Here is a 24,076-nt window from a genome sequence, read left to right as displayed (position 1 = left end):
GACAGAAAGTAGAATAGTGGTTTCCAGGAGCTGTGGAGAAGGAAAGGATGGAAAGTTTTGTTTAATAGGTACAGAGCATATTAAGGAAGATGAAGAGGTTCTAGGAATAGATGGTGGGGATGGTTGAACAGTAATGTGAATATACTTATGCTACTGAACTGTACACTTGAAAATAGTTAAAATGGTCAATGTTATGGCATGTATATTTTAACATGGGACATCATAGGGATTTTATAACTTTGGGATTTTGTTCTAACTGCAACAGAATGCCTTTGAAGGATATTGATCAGTTAAAGAACATGATCTTATTTACCAGTTTGAAAGATCATACTGGCTGCTGTGTGAAAAGTAGACTGAAAGGAAGAACCTGGAACCTTAGACAATTAAGAGACTATGTCAGTTGTCTAAGTGAGTAACTGGTGGCTCAGGTGGTGAGATAATGGGACAGGTTTGAAAGGTGGTTGGATTAGGATATATTTTCAAGGTAGAATCATCATGACTTGCCGGTGGATTTGATGTGGGGTATGAGGGGTGATGTCTCAGTTTTTAACTGGGCAACAGAGTGAAAGGGGTGCCATCCACTGAGATAGAAATGACCGGGGAAAGCTTTTCAGTGAATGGTAAGGGGCATGGGGAGGCAATTAAAAGATGTTTTACATAAAAATGAAATCATAAGCACAGATTCTAGCAGGGTGCTAGCATACACAAGCCATTTATTAAATACTTGAATGAAAGAATGAATGAATGAATTAATTTGCATGGATAAATGGAGGGAAGGTAGAAGAAAGAAAACTAATTCTAAACTTTACAAAATATGAAGAACATTTTGTAAAGTGATATGATCCTAAAGACCCCAGGCTAAAATTCAGAAGTCCTGAGTTCCAGTTTCAGAAAATATATTTAACCTCAGATCCTCCTCTCAGCTTTTATTCTTGGACCTCCTGCCTTTCCTCCTCTGCAGGGAATGTGCTCAGACTTTTATTCATCTCAGCCAACAAGCTCATAGCCCTTGCATCCCAGGCATAAACACAGAGCTCACAACCCTGGGGCAGGGAAAAGTCAATCAATAAGCTTTCCACTCACCAACCATGCCTTCCCCACCCCACACAAACCATAGGCATCCCCACAGGCATGTGGAGCAGGGCCCTCAGCAGTCCAGACCAATTCCCATAGAGCCAGTCCCCCAGAGAGTCTCACTTTTTAAGGGCTAGGTTTGAAGCAAGCAGGAGACAAGATTAGATTGTTCCATGAATTGGCTGGACTTGCTTTGACTGACTCACTAAATGCTCTTACTGAGCCTCCAGGCCGGTTTCTACTGATAGCCACATAGAAGAGGAGAGCAATTAGTGGGAAGATAATATTTTTAATAGATTTTTATTGATTTCAGAGAAGAAGGGAAAAATAGAAACATCAATGATGAGAGAGAATTACTGATCGGCTCCTGCACGCCCCCTACTGGGGATCGAGCCCACAACCCAGGCATGTGCCTTTGACGGGAATTGAACCAGGGACCTTTCAGTCTGCAATCCAAAGCTCTATCCACTGAGCCAAACCAGCTAGGGCAGTGGGAAGAAAATATTTAAAAGTCACTTTCACAGTTGGGGATGCACAATGCAAAATGAGAACTGCAAAACAACCTTGCCTCTCAGGTTTTCACACGTTAACCACTTTTGTACTGGCTCTTCCACAGGACTGAGAGTGCAGAGCATGCCTACATCAGCCCCCCTGCCTGTTTCTTTTCCGGAAAAGATTATCTCACCAACGCCAACGACCTTCTGGACAAGCTCTCCACAGAGCCCTCCTGCCTCCCCCACCAGCGGCACACCCAGCAGCTCAGTGCTCCCCGTTACAGTGTCATCAGTGCAGACGTCTCTAACCCCCAAGAATGTTGTCATGGAGCCCACAGGACAGGAGACCACCTTGACTTGGGAAGACTCAAACACAGACACCTTATCAACAAGCAGTGTGGTCCCCTTAACACCCATGCCCACGGAGCACAGCTCAGGCACTCCAGAGGCAAATGTGTCAGCCACAGGGTCGAGGTCCCTGGCTGAGTCTCCTTCACCCACCTCCGCTCAGACGCCAGCCTCATCACCCCCAGCCCTATCCACCTCACCACCGCCAATTCTATCAACCTCACCCCCAGAGGTTTCTTCTTCTGTCTCTGACAACACCAACCACAGCTCCACTGAGACCAGCACCAAGACCACAGGAGCCCCAACCACACGAGAGTCCCCAGCACAGGAGCACAGCTCTGGCCACACCCCCACTTCACATGCCACGTCGGAGCTGGTGCCCACGGAGAAAACGCCCCAAACAACTGTGCCAGCCAAAGTGACCTGTATTCTGGTAGATATTGAGACCACCACCGCCTCCCCCAGGGTGATCATGCAGGAAGTGGAACATGCACTAAGTTCAGGTGAGTCTCATTTGAGAACCCTTCTGCCATTCTTGACCACATGGAGATGTTAGGAAAGCAATTGAGTTAACCAAACACAACTTGTCAACTTTGAATTTTGGAGTGTAGCACATGAACTGAAGTATAATTCCCAAGAATTTCCACATGATATCTCATTGTGGCCAGTTGCCAACTTTATGATTTGTCTTTACATTTGTCACAGAGAATGTAAATGAATGAAAATATGTACGTAAAGGGATTAATAGCATGGCATTTGGTCAAGCTTCCCAGATTTCAATTCTGGCTCTTGACCTTAGGCAAGTTAATTCATCACTTTGTGGCCTTCTTCATCCTCATCTGTAAAATGGGAATAAAAGAGGTTCTATGGCATATGGTTCTTGTGGAGATTAAATGAGATGATATATAAAGTGCTTAGAATAGTTACTGACAGGGATTAAGTACGCAGGAGATATCAGTTGTTATTATAATTTTGCTCTGTACTAACAAAGTGTTTATGAAAACCAGTCTAAAAAAAGTAAGGTGGAGGTGTAGAGAATTTTTTTATTCTTTATAGTCATTGATATATTTTATGAGAAACACAGTAAATTTTACAGGATGTCACATTTGTTTTTATTTCCCCAGAAACCCTGTGAAGTTAGTATTATTTTATCTTGATTTTGCAATCTTGGAAATTATAATGGAGAGAGATTTAGGGTCTTTTCTGAGGTCACAAGCATCTGGCATTGGCATGGAAACTGTAAACTTTAGGGAACTGAGCAGGAAAATAATTTAGTGGGAACATTTGGAATCTTGATTAAGAAACAGTGAAGTGAGAACAGTCAGGTGAAGGGGGAACACAGGGCTGCAGTTCTTTCTCTGGGTAGTCCTGTTTAGGGGTGGACTGAGAGGGGAATATTCCATACAGACCACCTGAGATAAAAAGGAATGGCTGTGAGGAGAAATTAACATTTTTGGAAAAAAGATAAGCAATCACTATGAATAGAAACTCTATTAGACAGTGAAGGTGGGGAGAGATACAGCTAACATGGAAGAGCTCATAGTTTATTAGGGAATAAAGCCCCAAAGAATTACAAATGCTTATTTCAAAATCGCAGTAGATCAGTGAAAATCCCAACAAGAAAGGGAGGTTCAATTAAACCAGCATAAAGGAATTCATTACAAAGGTTTGGCTAGCATACAGGGGAACCACAGGGGACCATAATGGCAGAGTTGCTATGAGTCAGGCCTAGGAGGAAAGACACGTAACCAGAACCCAGAGGAGAAAGTCTTGTAGAATAGACCACCTTGAGAGCAGCAGTGACTCTTGGTTGAGAGACACAACTAGCCCAAGGTTAACCTCCTGAGAGTGAAGGGAATCAGTACTCTGCCCTCACTCTCCCCCTTCCCTCTGATATGCGGAAGCCAAGGACAAGGAAACCCACTGATGTGGTCCATACAGGTCAGCCTCCTGGAGGCCTGGGCAGAGAGCAAAGTGGAGGAGTGTGGGAGTGGATCTGGAGAGGCAAAAGGAAGGAATCTAGCACATCAGATTCAAACATAGATTCCTCTGTGCAGCTCCCATCCCCATTTGCACCCCTGTTTATACCTCCAGCCAGCGCTTATCACACTGCATTCAGATGTGCGCCTCGGTCTCTGTCTCTGCCCCACTTCCCACCCCACACCTTGCCTGATACTTTCCATGTTGCCAACATGCAGGTAACGTCTCTAGCATAGTCTAGGAACCTGGAGCAGAGTGGGTGTTGGCTTGACTCAGTGTCTAAAGGGCTGTCTCTAACCAAGGTGCCATCAAAGGGCAGCTTGCAGGCAGTGGCCCCAACTCTTCTCTCTGTCCTAGTTCAGGCCCTCATCGCCACCTGTGCACTGCTGCGTCAGTTTTCTCACTGATCTCCCTTTCGCTGCTCTCTACCCACTCCAGAGTACTCCAAACATGGTGGATCCACACATTCTGAGCTGGGCATGTAAGAATCTCCATAATCTGATAGTCTTACTACTTTCCACAAGTGCCCTAGGTTCATGGGCTAGAACAGCGGTCGGCAAACTGCGGCTCTCGAGCCACATGCAGCTCTTTGGCCCCTTGAGTGTGGCTCTTCCACAAAATACTAACTTCTGCGCATGGGCCACAAAGTTTCAATCGCACTGTACGTGTGTGCCCGCACGTGGTATTTTGTGGAAGAGCCACACTCAAGGGGCCAAAGAGCCACATGTGGCTCGCGAGCCGCAGTTTGCCGACCACTGGGCTAGAGTATCTAAAACAGTCCTGTTCCAATATTCTGGCTCATGTGTTAGACCATGTATCTTAATTTCCTCAACTCTAAGCCAGCAAGGTCAAGAGACACAAAATTAACGTCAGAGCTGGTCACGACCCTATAAAGTCCTAGGGAATATTGCAGCCAGTAGGAACTCCCGAGTAAATGAAGGAAGGAAGGATTGAATGACTGGACAAAAAATAAATGTGGCAGGTTAGAGGAGATCACTGAGCAAGGACCAGACTCCATTTCACAGCCCAAAGAGGATTTATCCTCCATTAAAGAAGGAACTATGTAGTGTGCCTTTCCTAGGACCGTGTGCTTGATGCAAAGAAGCACAAGGAGTATAAGACCTGTGCTTTTGGATTTCATAGTTTAAGAAGAGAGAAGGAGCCAAGTCACTCTTAATATGAATGAGAATGAACAAGGTGGATGGAGGAACCTTTGAGCAGATGTGATACAATCTGTTCATTTCAAAGGTGAAGTAATTATGTCCCAGAACTCTGGAGTGCCTCACACAAGGTTACACCACTTAGTGGCAGAGCTGGGCTCAGAGCCCAGATCCTCAAAACCACAGTCAAGTCTTCTTTCAGCACCCATCACTGTTGCACTGCTCCTCTCTCAACCCCACACATCAAGCAGCACCCTGAGATTGTGCCCACAGGTTACTATTTAGGGATGTTTTTGTTTAGAGATTTTTGTGCTGCCTTAATAGTGTATATAATATAGTAATAATATCATACTGTTATTTAGCATCTTGTCTTACTCTGTGTAGGTTCACATAGCATATTTCTATTAATCTAAGAATTCAACCATTCATAGTCACCAATAAGTAATTCTAAAACAAGGTTAATGCTATTGGAGTTCAGTTTCACTAGAGGAATTAAGGAAGATCCCATGATGGTGCCAAGTTGTAGGAGATGAAGAAAATTTAGGCCTGAGGAGGCAATTGGGGCACTTGTGTGCAAAAGTGGTAGTTAATGCTGCACTCACCTGACTTCAGAATGCACTCGGAAGTTGTAAGCACCAAAATTGCTCTTGTCAAGGTATCAGTGCCCTCCACTTTGTCAAGTCTGACGTTAATCCTTAGGCCTGGCTTGACCTGACCTATCAGCAGCATTTGACACAGGTGGTCACTGCCCTCATCTTTATAACACTGTCCACTGGCCTCCAGGACACTCTCCCTATTGGTTCTTCACCTACCTGGCTGGCTGCTCCTTCTTAGTCTCTGTTGCCTTACTTCACCCCTCATCTTCCTACACTGGAGCACCCCACGGCCACTACTGCCCTCCTCTCTCCCTGAACTCTCTGCACTCACACTCTCCTCTCACACTCACTCCTGAGATGACCTCATCCTGTCTCATGACTTAAAATGCCATCCATGTGCTGATAACCCTAACATGTAAAATCCCATGCCTGTTTTGCTTCATTGAACTAAAGACATGTAAATCCAGCTGTCAGCTAACTCACACCCCCCACATGGATGGCTCATAGGCCTCGCACACTTAATCTGTATGAGATGAATTACTGATTTCCTCAACCCTCAGTCTGCTCCTCCCTCAGCGTTTCCCTCTCTTCTTTCAGTTCTTGAGGCTAAAAATGTTGGACTAATTGTAGACGCCTTTCTTTCTCACATATTCCAGTCCATCAGAACCTAGTCTCCTCTCACCCCTCTGTCGTCTCTCACACGTGTGACTTTAATATTCCTGCAACTGATCTCACTTCTCATCACCCTTGCCAGAGAGATCCTTTTGAAACCGAGGACAGATCTGTCACTGCTCAGCTCTAACATTCCCATGGCTTCCCCTGAGTCTGAGCAAAGCCCACGTCTGTGTCATGCCTACAGTGCTCAGCATGATCTGAACCCACACAGCCTCCCTGCTCTCACTGCCTTTCTCCTTTACCAGCAGACACACTGGCAGTCTTACTATTCCCAAACAGACCAAGGACACTCTTGCCTCAGGGGCTGTGTACTTACTACTTCCTGTGCCTAATACAGTCTCCTGCCAGGTCTTTCAGGGCTCACTCCTTGTCAGAGATGACAGCTAACCAAAGTCTTGACTCATGAAAAGGAAGCCTTTACTCACTCTCCTGTCTGAAATAATAAACTCATCACCATTGAACCCTTCATGCTGCTCTATTTTCCACTTGATCACTTATCACTTTCTGACTTTATCTCACTTATTTGGTGAGTAGGTGTCTGTTTTCTGCCCCTAGACTGTCAGCTCCATGAAAGCAAGGAACCTTGTTCACAAACAGGAAGATGTACGTTACACCCAACCCCTAGAACTGAGCCTTAATAACCAACCAGTTCCAGGCAAGCTATTCCATCTCTCTGAGCCTCGGCCTTCTCATCAGTAAGATGGGAAAAGGATAGTCACGTGACAGGGTTATTGTTAGGTTTAGTTGAGATAATAAATTTGCATCATACTAGCTACTGAGTATTGGCTCTTTCGATGACTATGATTATTTTCCTGTGACTTACCATTTTATGATTTATCATTATTGCTACCATTTTGTTATTGTCCTTCTTATTGTTGTTGTTATAGTTATCATAAAGAATGCCCACCATCTTCAACAAACGTTTATTGAGCTTTCACAATGAGTTAGGCATCTGGCTAGGTACTGGGGATTCAGCAATGAATAAAACAGTCACTCCCACATGCAGTTTACAATTTATCATGTACACAACATGGCAAATAACCTAGCTTGGTAGATCCCAGACTGTGTGGAGGGGAACACTGCAGGAAAGCAGGAAGGAAGGTTTCAGGACAAGTGTTAGAGGACTCTAAATAGCAGGATGAGATGACTTACTTTACTTACCAGGCCATTGATAGTAACCAAAGGCTTTTCATCAGGGGAAGGAAATGGTAAGAATTACCTTTTAAGAGGTTTCAACTGGGAGAAATATGTGTGGTAAGTTTCATGGCATTGAGGCCTGGAAACAGGTAGACCAGTTTATACTTGGTCTGTGGCTTGCCATTGTCACTGATAGACCACGTTCCTTAACTACTCTGACTTTAAGAGCTCTTAGCTATAAACCAGGTACAAGAGACATCATCTTTCAGGGTCCTTTTGGCTTATTATACTATTCAAATTGCTTATTTAAATTATCCTGTGCCAAAGGAATGAGGTTCATATTCACATGAAGTTTGCTGAGTATATGCATGTTCCAAGGATGGAGCTAGTGACTGAGGTGTGCTTGAGGCTATCCATTCTACAGGTGAGGAAATTGGCCCAGAGAGATTAAGTGACTTACTCCAATTCTCACCTGAGTGACCCAGCCAAAACTCAAATTCAGTTCTCCTGACTGACCTTGAGTCAAGTGTTCCTTTCACTACACCCATCCTACCTGAATTCACAGAAAAGAAAAGCTGGGGAAGGACCAATAGCCTCCAGAACTTCTGTGGAAATGAATGACATGGAATATTGCCACACGGCGAGTGCCGGCTGCTGGGTCTCAGGGAGGGCTGCCCTATGGGAGGAGAAGCAGGTGCTAGGAGCAGGCATTCCAAGGTGGCTGTTTTTCAGTTTTTGTCTTGCTTTTAAAGGGAGAGAGACAACTGTGATGTGTTAGGTTTGGGTCGCCTTATGTTATTAAATCAGAGCTCTTCACGGGTGGAAACTATGACTGCGGAGTATTTCTGACTCCCTGAGCTAAACTGAATGGTGCTGTGCACAATTAGTTGCTCAGCATATGCTTCAGGGATTAACTGATGTTGCACACCAAGTTAGATTCAAGACATCATCAACTCTTGCATAGGCAAACTTTAGAATTAGACTCACTCCACTTGTTGCAAAGTGAATATTCTCTTTCTTCTGTAAAATCCAAGTGCCCACTGGTCTTATACTCTCTTATACTTTCCATTACAAAAAGAAGGACACATAATTGTGAAAATTGGTAAAAGCCTTTGAACTTTAAATTGCTAGTCTGAACCCCAGTATTTGTTCAGCATGAGCTGTTCTAATAAAACCATTAAATAAAGGGCTCTAAGCAGGCACAGACATCTAGACACCCATGTGCCCATATCTGCAAGGGACTTTCAGCTCCACATGACATCTGCCTATTCCAGATTAACTCTTAAAATGAACATAAATTTGAAAAAAGGAATTAACTCCAAAAAAAGTGAAAATAACTTTTAAAGTAGTCACAAAAAATTTAGGAGTAAAAAAATTGTATGTTATAGTAAGTTGATTACCATCATATTTAAATGATGTATTAAATATATGTTAAAGGTGAAAATGATGACTTAATAAAAAAAATCATAAGTGAGAAGACCATGTAAAAGAATATTCATAAACATTTATTGATCAGATTCTTTTGGAATGCCCAGGATATATCAGGAAGCAATAGTCCTAAAAAGTATTATACCTATGTTAGGCTAGCTTTACAAATATTATATCATTGTACAAGCCCAGGCCCAGTGTCCTATAGTAAATGCTGCTACTATCTTTTCAGTTCACTGTCCTTCACTGCCTGGGTCCTCTCCACCACTGAATACTATTGATTTTGAACTCTTAGTAGCTCTCAATTCATCTATTTTCAGTTTTACCCTCATGTCAAAACTCCCATAACCCCATAATTCCACCATGATCGCTTCCTAACTGGCCTTTCATTTCCTCTCCTGTACCCATCTCACATCTTGCCCATTCTCCACATAGCAGCCAGAATGACAATTAAACACAGATCTGATTGGGTCACACACAACCTCACTACCACCAGCCCTTCTGTGCATCCCCTGCTCTTAAGCCCACAGGGTGGAGCCTCTGCCTGCCTTTCCGTCTCATCTCACCCCCTGTACCCCCATGTTGGCTATCTCTCAGTTCCATGAATCTGCTGAGCTCCCTCTTAAGACAGAGCCTTTCCTTATTCAGATCCTTCTACATAGAACCCACAACACATTACTTAGCTGGTTAATTCCAACTCATTCCTTAGGCTTCAGCTCAAACACTATCTGTTCAGGAAGGCTCTGTTGGGGCCCCAGTCCAGCTGTGGTTTCCCAGTTACAACCTGTCACAATTCAGTTGTCTCTCTTCTCCATAGTGTAAGATCATTCATGTGCTTGTGTGGCAGCATTGCTCATTGCTTACCCTGCCTTTCCAGGTACCTGAACTGGGGCCTTGTCTATTTGGGCTTACAAATAGATCCCTAGTAACTAACAGTGTCTAACTCAGTGTAGGTGCTCAATAAATGTTTGATGAATTCATAAATGAATGACTTCCAATGACTAAATATCAAGCTTTAGACCATAGATTCACATATTTTCTGAACTTCATAAACCCTGACCTTAATCTGTTCAGGCTTTTATAATAAAAACTAGAGGTTTGGTGCATGAAAATTTGTGCATTAAAGGGAGGTCCCTCAGCCTGGCCTGCCCCCTCTCACAGTTCAGGAGCCCTCAGGGAGCAGGCCTAAGCCACAGTCTGGCCTCCCTCTGTGAGAAGCTACCAGGCTGATCAGGGAAAGGTGCCACCCCCATCACCCCACTGCTGCTGCCACTGCTGGCCGTCACGGCTGCCTGCCCGCCACAGCTGCCTGCCCTTCTCAGCCCTCATAGCCGCTGTGGCCTTCTCTGGAAGGACATCTGGAAGACGTATGGTCTATCTGGTCTAATTAGCATATTACCCTTTTATTAGTATAGATACCATAGATGGAGTGACTTAAACAACAGAAAATTATTTCTCAGGGTTCTGAGGGCTCGGGAGTCTAGATCAGTGTTTGGTGAGGGCTGAGATCCTGGTTTATACAAGGCCGTATTTTCTCTGTGTTCTCACTCAGTGAAAGGGGAAAGGGAGTTCACTGGGATTTCCTCTATAAGGGCACTAATCCCATTCACAAGGGCTCCACGCTCATGACATCACCTCCCAAAGGCCCCACCTCCTCATACTATCACATTTGTGGTTATAATTTAAACCTACGAGTTTGGGAGGACACGGGCATTTAGTCCATAATAATTCCTGTGCATGCAAAGACACTCCTCTAATACCCCACTATCATTAGACTGTCTAAAGCAGCAGTTCTCAACCTGTGGGTCGTGAACAATGAAAATACATCCTGCATATCAGATTTTTACATTACGATTCATAACAGTAGCAAAATTACAGTTATGAAGTAGCAATGAAAATAATTTTATGGTTGGGGGTCACCATAACATGAGGAACTGTATTAAAGGGTCGCTGCATTAGGAAGATTGAGAACCACTGGAAAGAGCTTGCTGCTCCACTCAGGGTTCAGCCCACCCCTATTCCTGCCACCGCTCCTCTCTTTTCCCACCATGCTGACTCTTATCTTTGGTCTCCAAGGACTTAAGGGCTGACAAGTTATAAATTGTTATAAACTCTCACTCACATTTTTCCTTTTTTTTTTTTTTTCTTTTGTGCTCAATTGTGCTCAATTCTTTAAACTTGACTAAACCTTAAAGCTTGCTAATGCCAAGTAAACTCCCATAAGGAGCTCCAACGGTCAGATTTATTTTAGGTAATATTATTCTGAATTCTTTTCTCCATTGCTTTTATTTCTCCTTCGATTTGCTTTTACTACTTAAATCTTAATCTGATTTTGAAAAAGTTAAAAACTATTCTTTGAAAAATATATGTCAAGGTAATAAAATCAGCTAGTTACCATTTAAATTATCTACCAGAAGACAACTCCCTACAACACATTTACAACATAAATGTGACGAAGTTTAATCGTTTCAATGTCACCTTTCATTACATTTGGAGAGTTTCTGCCTCCATGGGACAATTTCTTCTTTCTGCTTCAAATGCTCTCACCAGTTATATATGACTAAAATGATTTTGGAAGTGCTTCACTGAGAAAGCAGGTTAGTTTAAAGCACATCTGATAGCATTAATGAATCTATGGCTTGCTGGCTCGCTGAGAAAACTGATTGGAAAATGCCTGATTCCATATCCAAAATGAATCCTCACTGTAATCTTCTGACTCAAGAGCATGTATTTTCAGTTACAAAATAATATCAGGAAAGTGAGAATGGATCAGCACAGGCCCACTGTCTTTATCAGGAAAGGATCTAAAAAATCCCACCCCAGTCAGGAGCACTGTATTCAGAGAACATATAATGGATACTACATTGATATTTTTCTCAGCATGACTTGTTTCTCAGTTCTCAGAAAAGAAAAATATTGGCCAATAAGAGACAAAATTTTATTTAACAGTATCTTGCTTTTATCATTGGGCTCATGGCCTTCAGGGGTGGATGACAGGCTCAAAAATGAAGGTAAATTTAGGTTAAAATTATATAATTTCAATAAATCCATGGAAGTGGACCATCAAAAACCATTTGCCATATTTCTGCTTGGAGAAATTAGGGGGTCATTTCAAAGCCAGGCTCCAGGAAGGCAAGAATATTGCTAATGGTACAAACTCAGGCATCAGACTGCCTGGCTCAGATCCCACTGATGCCATTTGCTAGATGGGAGACTTGGGCCATTGTATTCATCACTGGGTGTCACATTTTCCTCATCTGTAAGATGAGGGTAATAATAGTACGGGCTTGCCTCTAGGATTCCTAAGAGGATTAAATGAGACAAGTTTATAAAGTGTCTCACACAGCACTAAATAAATGTTAGCTGTTATTATTACTACATTTGGGTCCCTAATTCTCAATGTGAATACCAACAACAGTTGACTCTTCTAGACTATGATTTTCTTAACTTGAAAAGAAATAGAATGTTTGTAAACCCTTCAAGACTCCCAAAAGGATTATTACTATAAGTATTCTATAATAAAGGTACATTTAAGCACCTGCCTAGGACACAATACAAAAAAAGATAACCCAAAAAGCGTAGAAGAGAAAAATAACTATGTTCACATTTGAAGTAGTAATGCTTTCACGAAACTTGTGAAATCCAAAGCAAAGGGTTAAAGAATGCAAACAACTAGAGATTTCCAGCTGGGAGAAAGGAGTCTTAGGGGAGGGAGGAGACAAAGGTTCAGCTATAGAACTTTGCCGAGGCCCCACTGGCCCCTAAGAGGTTGCCCTCTCCCCTTATCCGGCATCAAAGTTTGGAAATTATTTTCTTTTCAGAGTTTTTAACTTAGTCTGGAAGAAATTAAAACTGGGTAAAATACAGTATCCAAAAGCAGGTTCCTGCCTGGCCTTGGTGATTAATGGAGCAAAGCTAAATGAACTAATGGCTCCCGGAGATCCCTGAGTCAGTCCTTGGGTTGCAGTTATTATACTGATGTGACTGCTCTTGGCTAAGGTGTTGGGACAGGTGATCTGAAACTGTGACTCTCTGCTCCACACACAGATTCCATAATTAAAATGACAGATTTCACACTGCTTAGCAAACAACATTAGGACGCTGTCTTGGGCTCTGAGAAGTACCCCCTTCCTTCTCGCTTATGTTCTCTGAACCAAGAAAATGCCAGTGTGGAACACCTTACCTGCTAAGACTGGTGAACCCTGAAGAAATCTGAGCCTTCACCTGCAGACTGGATGAGTCTCAAAAAGGGCACATGCCAGCTTTCCCCCTCAGTATTGTTTGATCTGTGGTCATGCCTCATTTTCATCTTTGAAATACGAAAGGGATAGAGAAGGAAGTAACAACAAAAACCCAAACCTCTTTCTGTGTTCATGCAGATGAATGGCAGCTCTTAAGCAGGACAGCGGCATGCTTCTTGTGGTACATTATTGGCCCCTCAATGTGTCAGTCACAAAGAGTTGACTTCAGAGTTGAGATCCCAAATCTGGCCGTTAAAGCTGACTTCTCTACCTACACACACCCCTCCTCCCACTGCCATGCAGCTAGTTGCTCCAAACTGAAAATATCCAAGGGAATTTTTTTTTAATCATTTCAATACTAATTGTATCTAGGATACTCAGATAGCAGAGAGATGTAGGGATCTTTTCCCCTCTTTCTGACTTGACTTCTGAATAGAAATACCTATGTCCTCCAGTCAAGGAGTGTAGGTGACCTAACTTGACACAGCCGACCCACTGGCACTATAGGTAAGAATTTTCAGAAGAGCAGGAGAGTTCTCCTCATCCAGGACAAACAATAGAGGGGATCCTCTGTCCTTTTCTTTTTTTTTTTTCTTCAATTATTCTCCAGAAATCTCTCCAACCCCACCCTCCTCTCCACCCCAGGAGATCTGGAATGGGGCTGATCCAGAGTTCGGATTCCCACCCATATCACTTAGCCCAGTAGAAATGATAATTCAGCCCAGGCTGGATTATATTCATTATATAAAGTAATTGTGAAATAGTTATGAATCTGTCCTGCAGGAGATATGAGAAGGGCAGAAACTGACATGGAGCATGTGAAGGAACAGACTTAACATCATGGACTTAGAAGTGAAGTCTTTGTTCATGTCTGCACTGCTGCTCCTGGGAGTGGCCGAGTCAGGACAGTTGTCTCTCCTGTGCCACGTTTCCTCCACTTTGGACCTCCACCGAGGAGCAGTCTTCATGAAGCTGCCACGTTCCCTGGAGCAGTCCCACTGCTGGTCCCAGCTCCTGCCCTCTGTTCTTCCTGGCCTCTCCCACGGGCTCTGAGGGCAGCTGATTTACCCCCAGCCCAGTTTCTCTCTCACATACACACACACACACCCTGCCCAGCCTCTTTGTGAGTCTGGTTTTCCTGGGAGCAGTATTCTCAGAAGTATGGCTTCTTAAGTCCCTACATGAGTAGTATGCAAGATGATGAACCTTGTTTATTCTAATAAGAACTGCTTTGTTTTCATGTGAATTTGAGAAAAGAATAAAACAACACATTGAATCATGATTGCACAGCTTTATTGCTTAGGGTGTGGCTATATGTAGCAAGTATCTAAGGAAAAATTATGACTTGATTTAAAGACATGCATTTAGAAAATAATAGTATAGGTATGTGGACATGGCAAAAACATGAGAGTGATATGGAGGTGTTGGAATTTTGGAAACACAGCACTGAAGTTGAGGCTAGCGTCTTGTCCTTGTTTATTGTCTCAGCTAACAGTGCTTTAAGGTTTTACTTGGGATGAGACCAAGGAATAGAGAATTTAAAAGGACACAAACCAGATATCAAAATGTGAGTTCTAGTCCCAGTTCTGTCACTAACGGACTCCAATCACAATCTAATCACAATCAAATCTCTTAATTTCCATAGACTTCCATTTTATCATCTGTAAAATGAAGGGGTTAGATTCAATGAAACTTCTTGGAATTTTTTTCAACAATAAAATTACATTATTCCATTGGTCATGATCTTGCTGAAAGCAAAACTTGAACTTGAGATTCTCACTCATTTCTAATACCCAAGGTAGCTCAAATCTCTGGATCAAGGTTCTTTTCTGGCTCAGAGTTTTTATGGATAAGAGGTGCCCTGAGGTTAAATGGGACCTTTGTATTGCATTCATGATGCACAAAGCATTTTAAATATGCTAACTTGTGAAAGCATTCTATGAGGAAGCAAGCATTTCATCAAGTCCACAGTAAACATCAGCTGCATGAATGATTGAATGAATCCCCACTTACAGGTGGAGATAGGGACCAAAGGAGGCTTGGAGGCTGGGAGGAGTAAAGTGACTTGCCCAAGACTCTTCAGCTGCTGTGTTTATGAAGCCCATCTCCATGCCAGGTCTTCTCATCACAGAGTGGGAAAGCATAGGTTTGGGGAATCTAGCATCCATGGTTGAATCCCATTTATGCCTGCTATGCAGGTGAGCAGAACTTTCTTAACTGCATTATTTCCGAAACTCCAAACTGCAGATTCCTAACCAGCTCTGCCTAGCTTAATGCCTGGCATAGGGTAGACGCAGTAATGGTGGTTTCTATGACTTTTATGGCCAGGATTGTTTCTCTTGATGCTTCCATTAGTGTTCTTGGCACAGTACTACAGATGTCCCCTGGGAACTGTTGTTAAGCCAAGGCTGAATTTGGAACAGTTTTCGAGGAGAGTCTGTTAACAACATTCAGATAGAAGGGTCACCCATACTTCAGGAGGAATTCTCATTCCCTGCAGGCTCCGTTTGGTCTGGGCAGCACGTTTAGGCCAACTGAATGAGGGGAATACTACCTGACATTGACCTGGGACTGCTGTGCGGCCATGGACGTGTCCTCGTGCTATGGGAAAAGGGATGAGGTGGCGTCCCCTTTGCTATTCTTAGAAATCCAGTCTAGTTCACACATTACAGGAGTCAAAGGAGAGCTGGGACTGGGGGACCTAAACAGGTAGTGATAATAAATTCCAGTGGGAAAGAAGCCTCATTTGTGTTGGGAAAGATTGTAATTGTAAGTGAAGTGAAGAAACTTTTAAATGTTGATAACTAGGGACTCTGCTGGCTTGTGTGCCCCGGGTTGCACTAATTGCAAACCTGAGCTCCCTGTGTCCTTCAAGTACAGCCGATGTGAACGCATGAGAGAGAAATGCAGGGAGCGGGAACAGCCACTTGCCTGGCCAAGTACAAATCTTTTGTTTTCTCCACAGAGATTTACATTTCTGTATACGTTTTTAACTATATGCTACCCATGTAGGTCAAATGCTCTTAGAGAAAAAAAGTAAAACCAGGTCTCCTGATGACAGGAAGTGGAAAGTATAGATATTGGAGATCTTGCCCCAAAGTTTGAATCCAGCCCCAAGGCAGGCCTGATTCCTGGATGCCAATAGAAAGCAGACAGAGGACGCACTGGAGGGGCAGGTTTTACCACAAGCAGATGCAGAGCTATCGCTAGAGCCCAGGATGACAGGAGAGCCTCCTGGGTACCAGCATGGAGCCTGCTCTGTGTCCCAGTTCTTCTCCTTACCATGTGGTTCTGGGCCCTTAGTGTCTCTGTGCCTTGGTTTCCTCATTTGTAAAATGGATATAATAAGCATAGCTACCTTATGGAGAATTACATTAATTGAAATAACTGAAGCATAGAATAATCCCTGACACAGGATAAATAACAAGGAAGTATGCATGGCTATCACTTTTTTCTGTTGTTGACTGTTACTTCTATTATCATTGCTGTTCGAAGGAAGGAGTTGCAATGACAGACTATTGCTATAAAGAGGGAGGAACTTTTTCCTAGGGTAATAAAGAGAAATCCACACTCACACAGACCTCAAACCTTCAAGCCCTTTCTTCATCAGGCCCACTTCCTTCCTCCAGCACAGACATGTGCTTTCACAGAGAAAGAATCCCTTTGAGATGAGATGTTCCTTTCCTCTGGGTGACCTTGACTGGAGGATCCACCACACACTCTAAAACGGCCATCTGCTTCTATTCTCCATTTCTTACCTACTCCCTGGACCAGGAAGAGGAAAGAAAAGTGCAAAAATATTGAAAAACAGTCAAAGAGGTTGTCAAAGATGCTTCTCAAAATAGATCAGATGCTCACAGACCCAGGAACTTGGTCAAAGTATGGACAGGGGCGTTCTAAGTAAGCTGGCTGTTGAATTTCCAAGGACCATGTGGTTCAGGAGTCATCCACAGAGAGGAGAAAGACCACTCACCTTTTTGTCATCCCTGGAAACGTCCCACCATCAACCCTCTGCCTCCCGCTCTCTCAGAGCAGTAACAACCTTTAAAAGAGCTGTGACCAGGCAGGACATCAGGCTGCACTAGGGTGGGGTTTGCACTCTCCAGAGCTGGACTTTATTTTTCCCAGCAAGCCCCAGTTCTATTGTTTTTGTTTGTTGTGTTATTAGGTTGTTGTTGTTATTGTGTGTGTATGTGTGTGTGTGTTCTTTCATAATATGGCAAAGGTTCAGGTAAACACTGTAGTGGTTTTGGATAACCCTTCTCCTTTCTACGAATCATTCCAGTGTAAGATCACCTTCCAGTCTGAAGACTTGGAGTGGAAAATTATCTATGTGGGCTCTGCAGAAAGTGAAGAATACGATCAAGGTTTAGACTCTGTTAAGGGGCCCTGTGCCTGCAGGAAGGAATATGTTGGTATTTCAGGCTGATGCACCTCATCCAGGGCTCATTCCAGGTGCAGATGCAGTAGATGTAACAGCTGTGCTAATCACATGCACCTATCGCGGTCAAGAATTTATTAGCGTTGCTATTGTGTAAATAATGAATATACTGAGACAGAATTAAGGGGAAATCCACCAGTAAAACCACTTTTCTAAGCTTCAAAGGAACATTTTGGCATCTAATCCCAGACTCACAAGATTCTACATTATTTGAGAAGATAACACAGAAAAGCTAGAAGATGCAGTGAGCAGTAATCCAAATTTACAGTAACATCTTTCAACAGATGCATTACCTGCAGCATCAAAGGGATGATCCACGTCAGAAAATGCACTCAATGTCACGTTCGAATCCCACATGGACTGCATGTGACCACCTGCCACCCTTCAGTACAAAGCTGTAAAAACTCACAGAACTAGTTCCCTGAAATTCCATGATCAGTCAGTCACTAAGACGCAATGGGAAGAATTTATTTTAGAAAATCCTGTCGAGCCTTAGCCAAAGTTGTTCAATAGTTAGAGTGTTTGCCCACACACTGAAGAGTTGAGGGTTCAGATCCTGGTCAAGGGCACATACCTGAGTTGCAGATTTGTGCTGGAAGCCGGTCCAGCAGATTTGATCCCAGCCCTGGTCAGGATACTCTCATGTGGGAGGCAACTGATCAATGTATCTCTTTCACATTGATGGGTGTCTCTCACCTCTCTCTCTCTCTCTCTCTCTCTCTCTCCCTCTCCTTCTCCCTCTCCCTCTCCCTCCCGCTCTCCCTCTTCCTCTTTCTCTCCCTTTCCCTCTCCCTCTCCCTCCCTCCCTTTCACTCTCTTTAAAAATCAATGGAAAATATATCCTCAGGTTAGGATTAACAACAGCAACAACAAAAAATCGTATAGCAAGAAAGGAAACCAGTATTTGAGCAAATGTGGAATATAAGTACAATTATTTTAAAGTAATTTTTCTCTAAGGTGTTATTTTATTTGTTCTGAAACTTCTCTGATAATATATATATAATGTTTTTTCTCCTCTATATGTAATTAAAGCACTTGTAAAAACATATGACTCATAAAGCCAGGTTATAAGGATATTTTAGCCTCCTGGACAATAATCTTTGGACCTTCAAAAGAACAAAGTTCACTTCAACTAAAATGCTTCTTCCTGTAATAACAAATAGTTTGGTTTAATTTAATGGGTGAATTTCCATTATTTTTTGGAATGCCCTCAAAAAAGGAATTTGAAGTCAACTATATGCTACCAAGAACTACAGGATCACCCAGCTGGTGTGGCTCAGTGGTTGAGCATTGACCAATGAACCATGAAATCACAGTTTGATTCCAGTCATGGCAAAATGCCTGGGTTGTGGGTTCCATCCCTAATGTGGGCATGCAGGAGACAGCCAATCAATGATTTTCTCTCATCATTGATGTTTCTATCTCTCTTTCCCTCTCTCTTCCTCTCTGAAATCAATAAAAAATATATTTAAAAAAAATAACTGAAGGATCTGAATTCCCAGGCCATCTTGAAGCCTCCTATGGCTACTATTACAGTTCACATAATGTTAGATAGCATTGAATTTGGTTCCTAAAATAATAACAAATGTGGTTAATTGTCCTCTGGCTATGGTTTTTGTTTTTATAACGATTTAGGACATCAGAACACTCCCTGAATCATATAAATCATTATTACCCAGTGCAATCAACATGTCAAGAGCAGATAAAAATTCCCTGAGTTTAAAAATAGGAAAGTATAATGACTTCGATCTGTTCATTAGATTTATAAAAATACTATAAACTTAACTCTTTAAAATTGTTTTCATAGATCGTATGTTGGCAGCATTTATATAAAAACAGTGGATTTGGAAAGGTATATTTAGCTTTATTATAACAGATAAATTACTATTTTGGAAATATATATATTTCCACACATGTAGTACTCTTCTCACATCCCCTGACACTCATGCAGAATAAGATGAGGCATATTTGTAGTAGACATATTCTAGATAGCTTTTCCAGATAAGCCTTTTAAAAGCAATCTTGGAAAGGAATTCATTAACTAAATGAGCCAAAAAGTTCTTTTTTTCTTTGAGGAGAGCTAGGTCCTTCCTCAAAAAGTTTCCTATGCTCCATTAAATGAAGTGTAGAATATTCTCATTACTCTTGCGGCTAAAGCAAGACACCAGCCATGTGATACAGAGTTATGCAGTGCCTAACTATCTAAAACTTTTATACTGTGCTTCTTAAAGCTTTTATTTTGAGGAAGGGAAAAAGGCATTTGTCTGAATATGGAGTCTAAGTTGTACATAGTCCCTTGTCATTCTAAAAGTGAATTTGTGAAGCAAAATTTTGCTAAATGTGAAACTTTGAAATTTAATGTACCAGATTATTAAAATACTGTCCATTGATTAGTTCACAGATTTTAAAAAATAAATTACATCCTACTGTTAACAATAAATAAATAAATAACCTCCGAGAGCCTAGGAAAGCTCTTTCTTTAGAGGCGGTTCAGGGTCACCCCATCACAGCCTAATATTGTCATGTTGGATGTAATTGGCAAGTATCCTGTCAAAGAGGTCAGATACAACATTTCTTTCATGTTTAAAGGGAGGAAAAGAGAAAATGCCTCTATGAGAAGAGTCCCCAGAGGAACAGTTGAAGAACTTCGAATATTGCTAAGCCCAGGAAAACAGGAGGGCACCTTCAAGTGAGGGGGGTGGGGGATGCAGTTTGGACAGGAAAGTCCCTTCTGATTGTGGAAGACTTCCTGTGTCTGTAAAGGTCCAATGGGAGTGTGACAAAGAGATGGGGTGTCTGTGGTGGGAGAGGCAGATATGGGGAGAAAGACCCCTGAAAACGACGCCTCAGTTTATTCCAGGACTGCACAGGACCTAGAGCAGAGTAAAAGCAGGTCAAGTGATGACCTCCAGGGCAGCCCCCTTCCTTGAGGAGTCTGACCGGGTCAGACTAGAAGCATGGTCTCCTGAGAGTTGGCTCTGGCTCCTTCAAGGAAATGATCTGACCCTATTCAGACAGTTATTCCTAAAATAACCCTCCTCCAGCTCCATCATCCCCTGGACCATAGCTACAGAATCATAAGGATAGATACTCGGGTAAGAGCTGGAGCAGGGGACTCCATATTGGACAGGTGGGGAGCCTGCTGCTTTCGGAGCTTTTTTGGCACAGTGACTGAGCTCAAAAACTGCCAGTTAATTTTTTTGCCAGTATGACATTTATTCATTCGACATTAAATGCATGAGTTAAGTACCCACTGTGGCCTACAGACTGTGGCTGGGGCTAAGGGTGTGGTAGGAAGGTGGTAAGAAGGGGAAAGGGATGCAAGATGAATAGGATTAGAACCTGCCTGGGGAAGCTCACCACGGAGTACTTGAAAGAAGCAGGCATGAGAAGCTAACACACAACAACACTGTAATTCGCTTGGGGTGTTAGGAAAGCTTCTCAGAGGGGTTTATATTAATTGTCATGAAGAAAGAGTAGGAGTTGGCCACGCTGAGAAAAGGGCCAGGGAAGCAACCAGTATACCAATGATTACAAATGCCAACCCTAGAATAAAATAGTCCTGGGTTCAAACGTTAGCTTAATCATTTAGCAGATCATAAAACCCGAATCAAGCCCTTAAGCTTTCTGAGCTTTAACTTTCTCATCCACAAAATGGGAATCATTGCACTCTGCTCCCAGAGAGAATGAAGTGAGATGATAGCTGTAAAGTTCTCGGCCCAATGCCAGCCCAGAGTAACCACCTGCAAATGTAGAGTAGGTTGTTCTTCAGCCTGTTCTGGTTTTTTGGTTCTGGGTTCTTATGAAAGTGGTAAAATGGCACCCTGAGAAATCCGAGCTCTCAGAGAGGCCCAAAAGTCAAGAAGGCTTTGGCTCCCGGATCTCCAAACCCCTCTGGTCAGGCAGAACACATTGGCATGGTGGAATGTGCTAGCACAGTGGAATATTCTTGTATCTTGGCTTATGAAATATACAGATAAATTTATTCCAATTCTCTCTGAATTCGTCTGGCTCCCAGGCTTTACAGTGTGAGTCACACCTAATCCGTAACTTCAGATCCCGGTGAGGAAGGACTGTAACGCCATCCCACCCCGGTCCCAGTGCGCTGCCCACCAACTGTCCACACCTTCCTTCACAGGGCAAAGCCGTCCCTGCCCCACTGCACCTTCCTCATATTCTCTTTCCCTGCCCCACCTTGAGAAAAGCAACAGGAGGAGGAGAAGGGGAATTCCAGTTCAGTTTAAACATAACTCAGTAGGAAATGACATTTGTTTTCACAAGGAGGAAATTAAGCCTTTTCTGTTACCATTTAAAGCTGTGCTAATGTTGGCTCAGCCACACCCTCACATGTTCAAACTATAATGCCCTGAGGTGTGGAACTTCCCAGGGTGAGGTTCCCCACTGCTTCTGAAAGTGGCAGGTGATGTGGAGGTGACAGGGAGCTCAGGACCCAAGACATCCTAAGTGAGGGGCCTGATAAAGGTCTTCCGGTTCCAGAGGACCTTTGCTACCAAGGCTGGCAGCCTCTGAGGAAAGCTGGTGGGTGGCAGAATAGTTAACAGGATGGCCCAAAGTATAATCCATTTTACCTGACATGTTTGGGTCTCATGTTGGCCAGCACCAACCCTCAGAAGTGCCCCTTTGCTCGGCTTCCCTCCAGGACCCGTCAGGTAGAAAATCACCTGCTAATTACATGTAGCTCTGGTCACACGGGCTATCCCTGAACAAGAAAAGGTGGCCTTAAAGAACCCCATTTGAAGACCATGGTTACACTAGACAGCTACCAGTCACATCGAGGAGAAGCAGGTCACTCTATCACTTGCTGTTTTCTAAAAGAAAGAACTGCACTGGAGTTGGGAAACTGCCTGGTTTATCTTTAGAAACAGGTGGTATATAAATAAATTCAGTAAATCACAGCGTTGGAGGAAATCCAACTGCCAGAGTTAGGGAAGAGAGTTTGAGAAAGGTCAAACCTACAGTTTCCTATATTAAACTATTCCTGGGGCAAGAAAGAAGAGTTATGGGGAAATCAACCATATCCCACTTTTTAAAAGGGGGTGAATTAAATTAAAAGGCCTATTTTTAAAATTTCTCTTAATTGCAATCACTGTATCTTTTTGAAACTTGAAATACTCCCAACACCTTACACCTTGTAGTAATACTTCCTCTCATAAGCTCTTAAAAATGCTGTCAATAGGCTTCCATGACCATGGAATTGTTCTCATTTCAGTACAGTTTGGAGGCCCAGAAGCTACGTATAGCCTTTCAAAGTAGGAGTGGAGGCTTTTCATAAGGAGATCTGACCTTGAACTTTATTTGATCTGGTCCGCACATTTGGGCATTTAGTGCCATAATTCTATCTTTACAATTGTTAAAAATAAAAGGGGGGAGGGGAGAGAAATGTATTGATGGTTATGCTAATCAGGCTCTAAAGATTCTGGAAGCAAGGAAATGGGCATGTAAGTGAGTGTCCAGAGTGCGGAAGTTCTGAAATGGTGCAATACAGTCTATCTGTGTGGACACACCCAGCTCTGGTCTTAGTCTCTGTGTTAGCAATGAGCAACCTTGGCTCTCAGAGTCCTATTCATTTGCTGAAGTAGTGAATAATTTCCCAGTGGCCTGAAAGAGTAAGTGGGGTCCCTAATACCAGCATTCATGCCAGAAAGTCAATATAACTATAGGGGACAAGAGCTCAATTGATTCTTGGCATTTCTAAGGTGAAGTAAAAGTGAAGTATATACATTATTAGTCCAAAGCTCACACAAAAAGAGTGTTGTGCTTCAAAGTAGTAATCATTGGAAGCGGAATGCTTATTCTTCCAAGGCTACATGCTCAAAGGGGTGGGTGGTGTGTCTTTGTTTTTTGTGGGGATTTTTTTACTGCTCATTAATGGTTGCCTTTGGAACCAGATTCCAAACTACACAATAAAACATTCATGTTACATTGTAATTGCACCAGATTAATTCTACAAACAAAAAGTACTGTTACCTACCAGACTTGACCTTGTGTTTATACCAAGCTTGACTTTTTTCTCTACAAAATCAAATTCACCTTCCAGGATGAAAACAGGACATACTTCCCAAAGAGGAATTTTTTGAAAGGCTTTGATTAGATGGCATCATTAAGATCTGTGCCTCCCCTACCAAGACGACCCTTTTGAAGCGGACACTACTAATACAACTGTGTGGTTCTGGTTTAGTTAAAAACCAACCCCATTACTTTGTAGTAACCCTTCAACAAGACATCCCAAGCCTCCCAATATTTTGCCAATGATAGAAAGAGGAACCAGAGCTTATCCAAGAACAAAGTAAGACTTCAGGGTATTTTAAATCCTCTACCTCTGTAAACAGCAGCTGCAGCAACAACAGATTAGTGTCCTTCTTAAAAAGATAATCAAGTATTACTGTGGGCTGTTCTCTGATCTCCAGGCCTGCGAAAAGGTCTTACTAAATACTGACCATTTCCCAAAATCTCACATAGCTTGAAAAGCATTCTGGAAATA

At 42.8% G+C, this 24,076-nt stretch overlaps 1 protein-coding gene and 1 pseudogene across 1 annotated transcript in view; both read left to right on the top strand.

Annotated features, from left to right (window-relative positions):
- Positions 1-24,076, top strand: part of PARM1 (prostate androgen-regulated mucin-like protein 1) — a 100,584-nt gene that overhangs the window by 56,085 nt on the left and 20,423 nt on the right. Inside the window, exon 2 of the mRNA XM_070394992.1 lies at positions 1,691-2,419. Within this exon, the coding sequence (XP_070251093.1) occupies positions 1,691-2,419 (729 nt within the window). The remainder of the gene's footprint in view (positions 1-1,690; positions 2,420-24,076) is intronic.
- LOC139006849 (histone chaperone ASF1 pseudogene) lies at positions 17,350-17,944 on the top strand (annotated as a pseudogene).

Source organism: Myotis yumanensis, unplaced genomic scaffold, assembly GCF_028538775.1.
Source record: "Myotis yumanensis isolate MYYU_CA2020_CCGP unplaced genomic scaffold, mMyoYum1.0.hap1 SCAF_1, whole genome shotgun sequence".
NCBI classification, from domain to species: domain Eukaryota; kingdom Metazoa; phylum Chordata; class Mammalia; order Chiroptera; family Vespertilionidae; genus Myotis; species Myotis yumanensis.
This window is presented reverse-complemented; position numbering and strand designations above follow the sequence as displayed.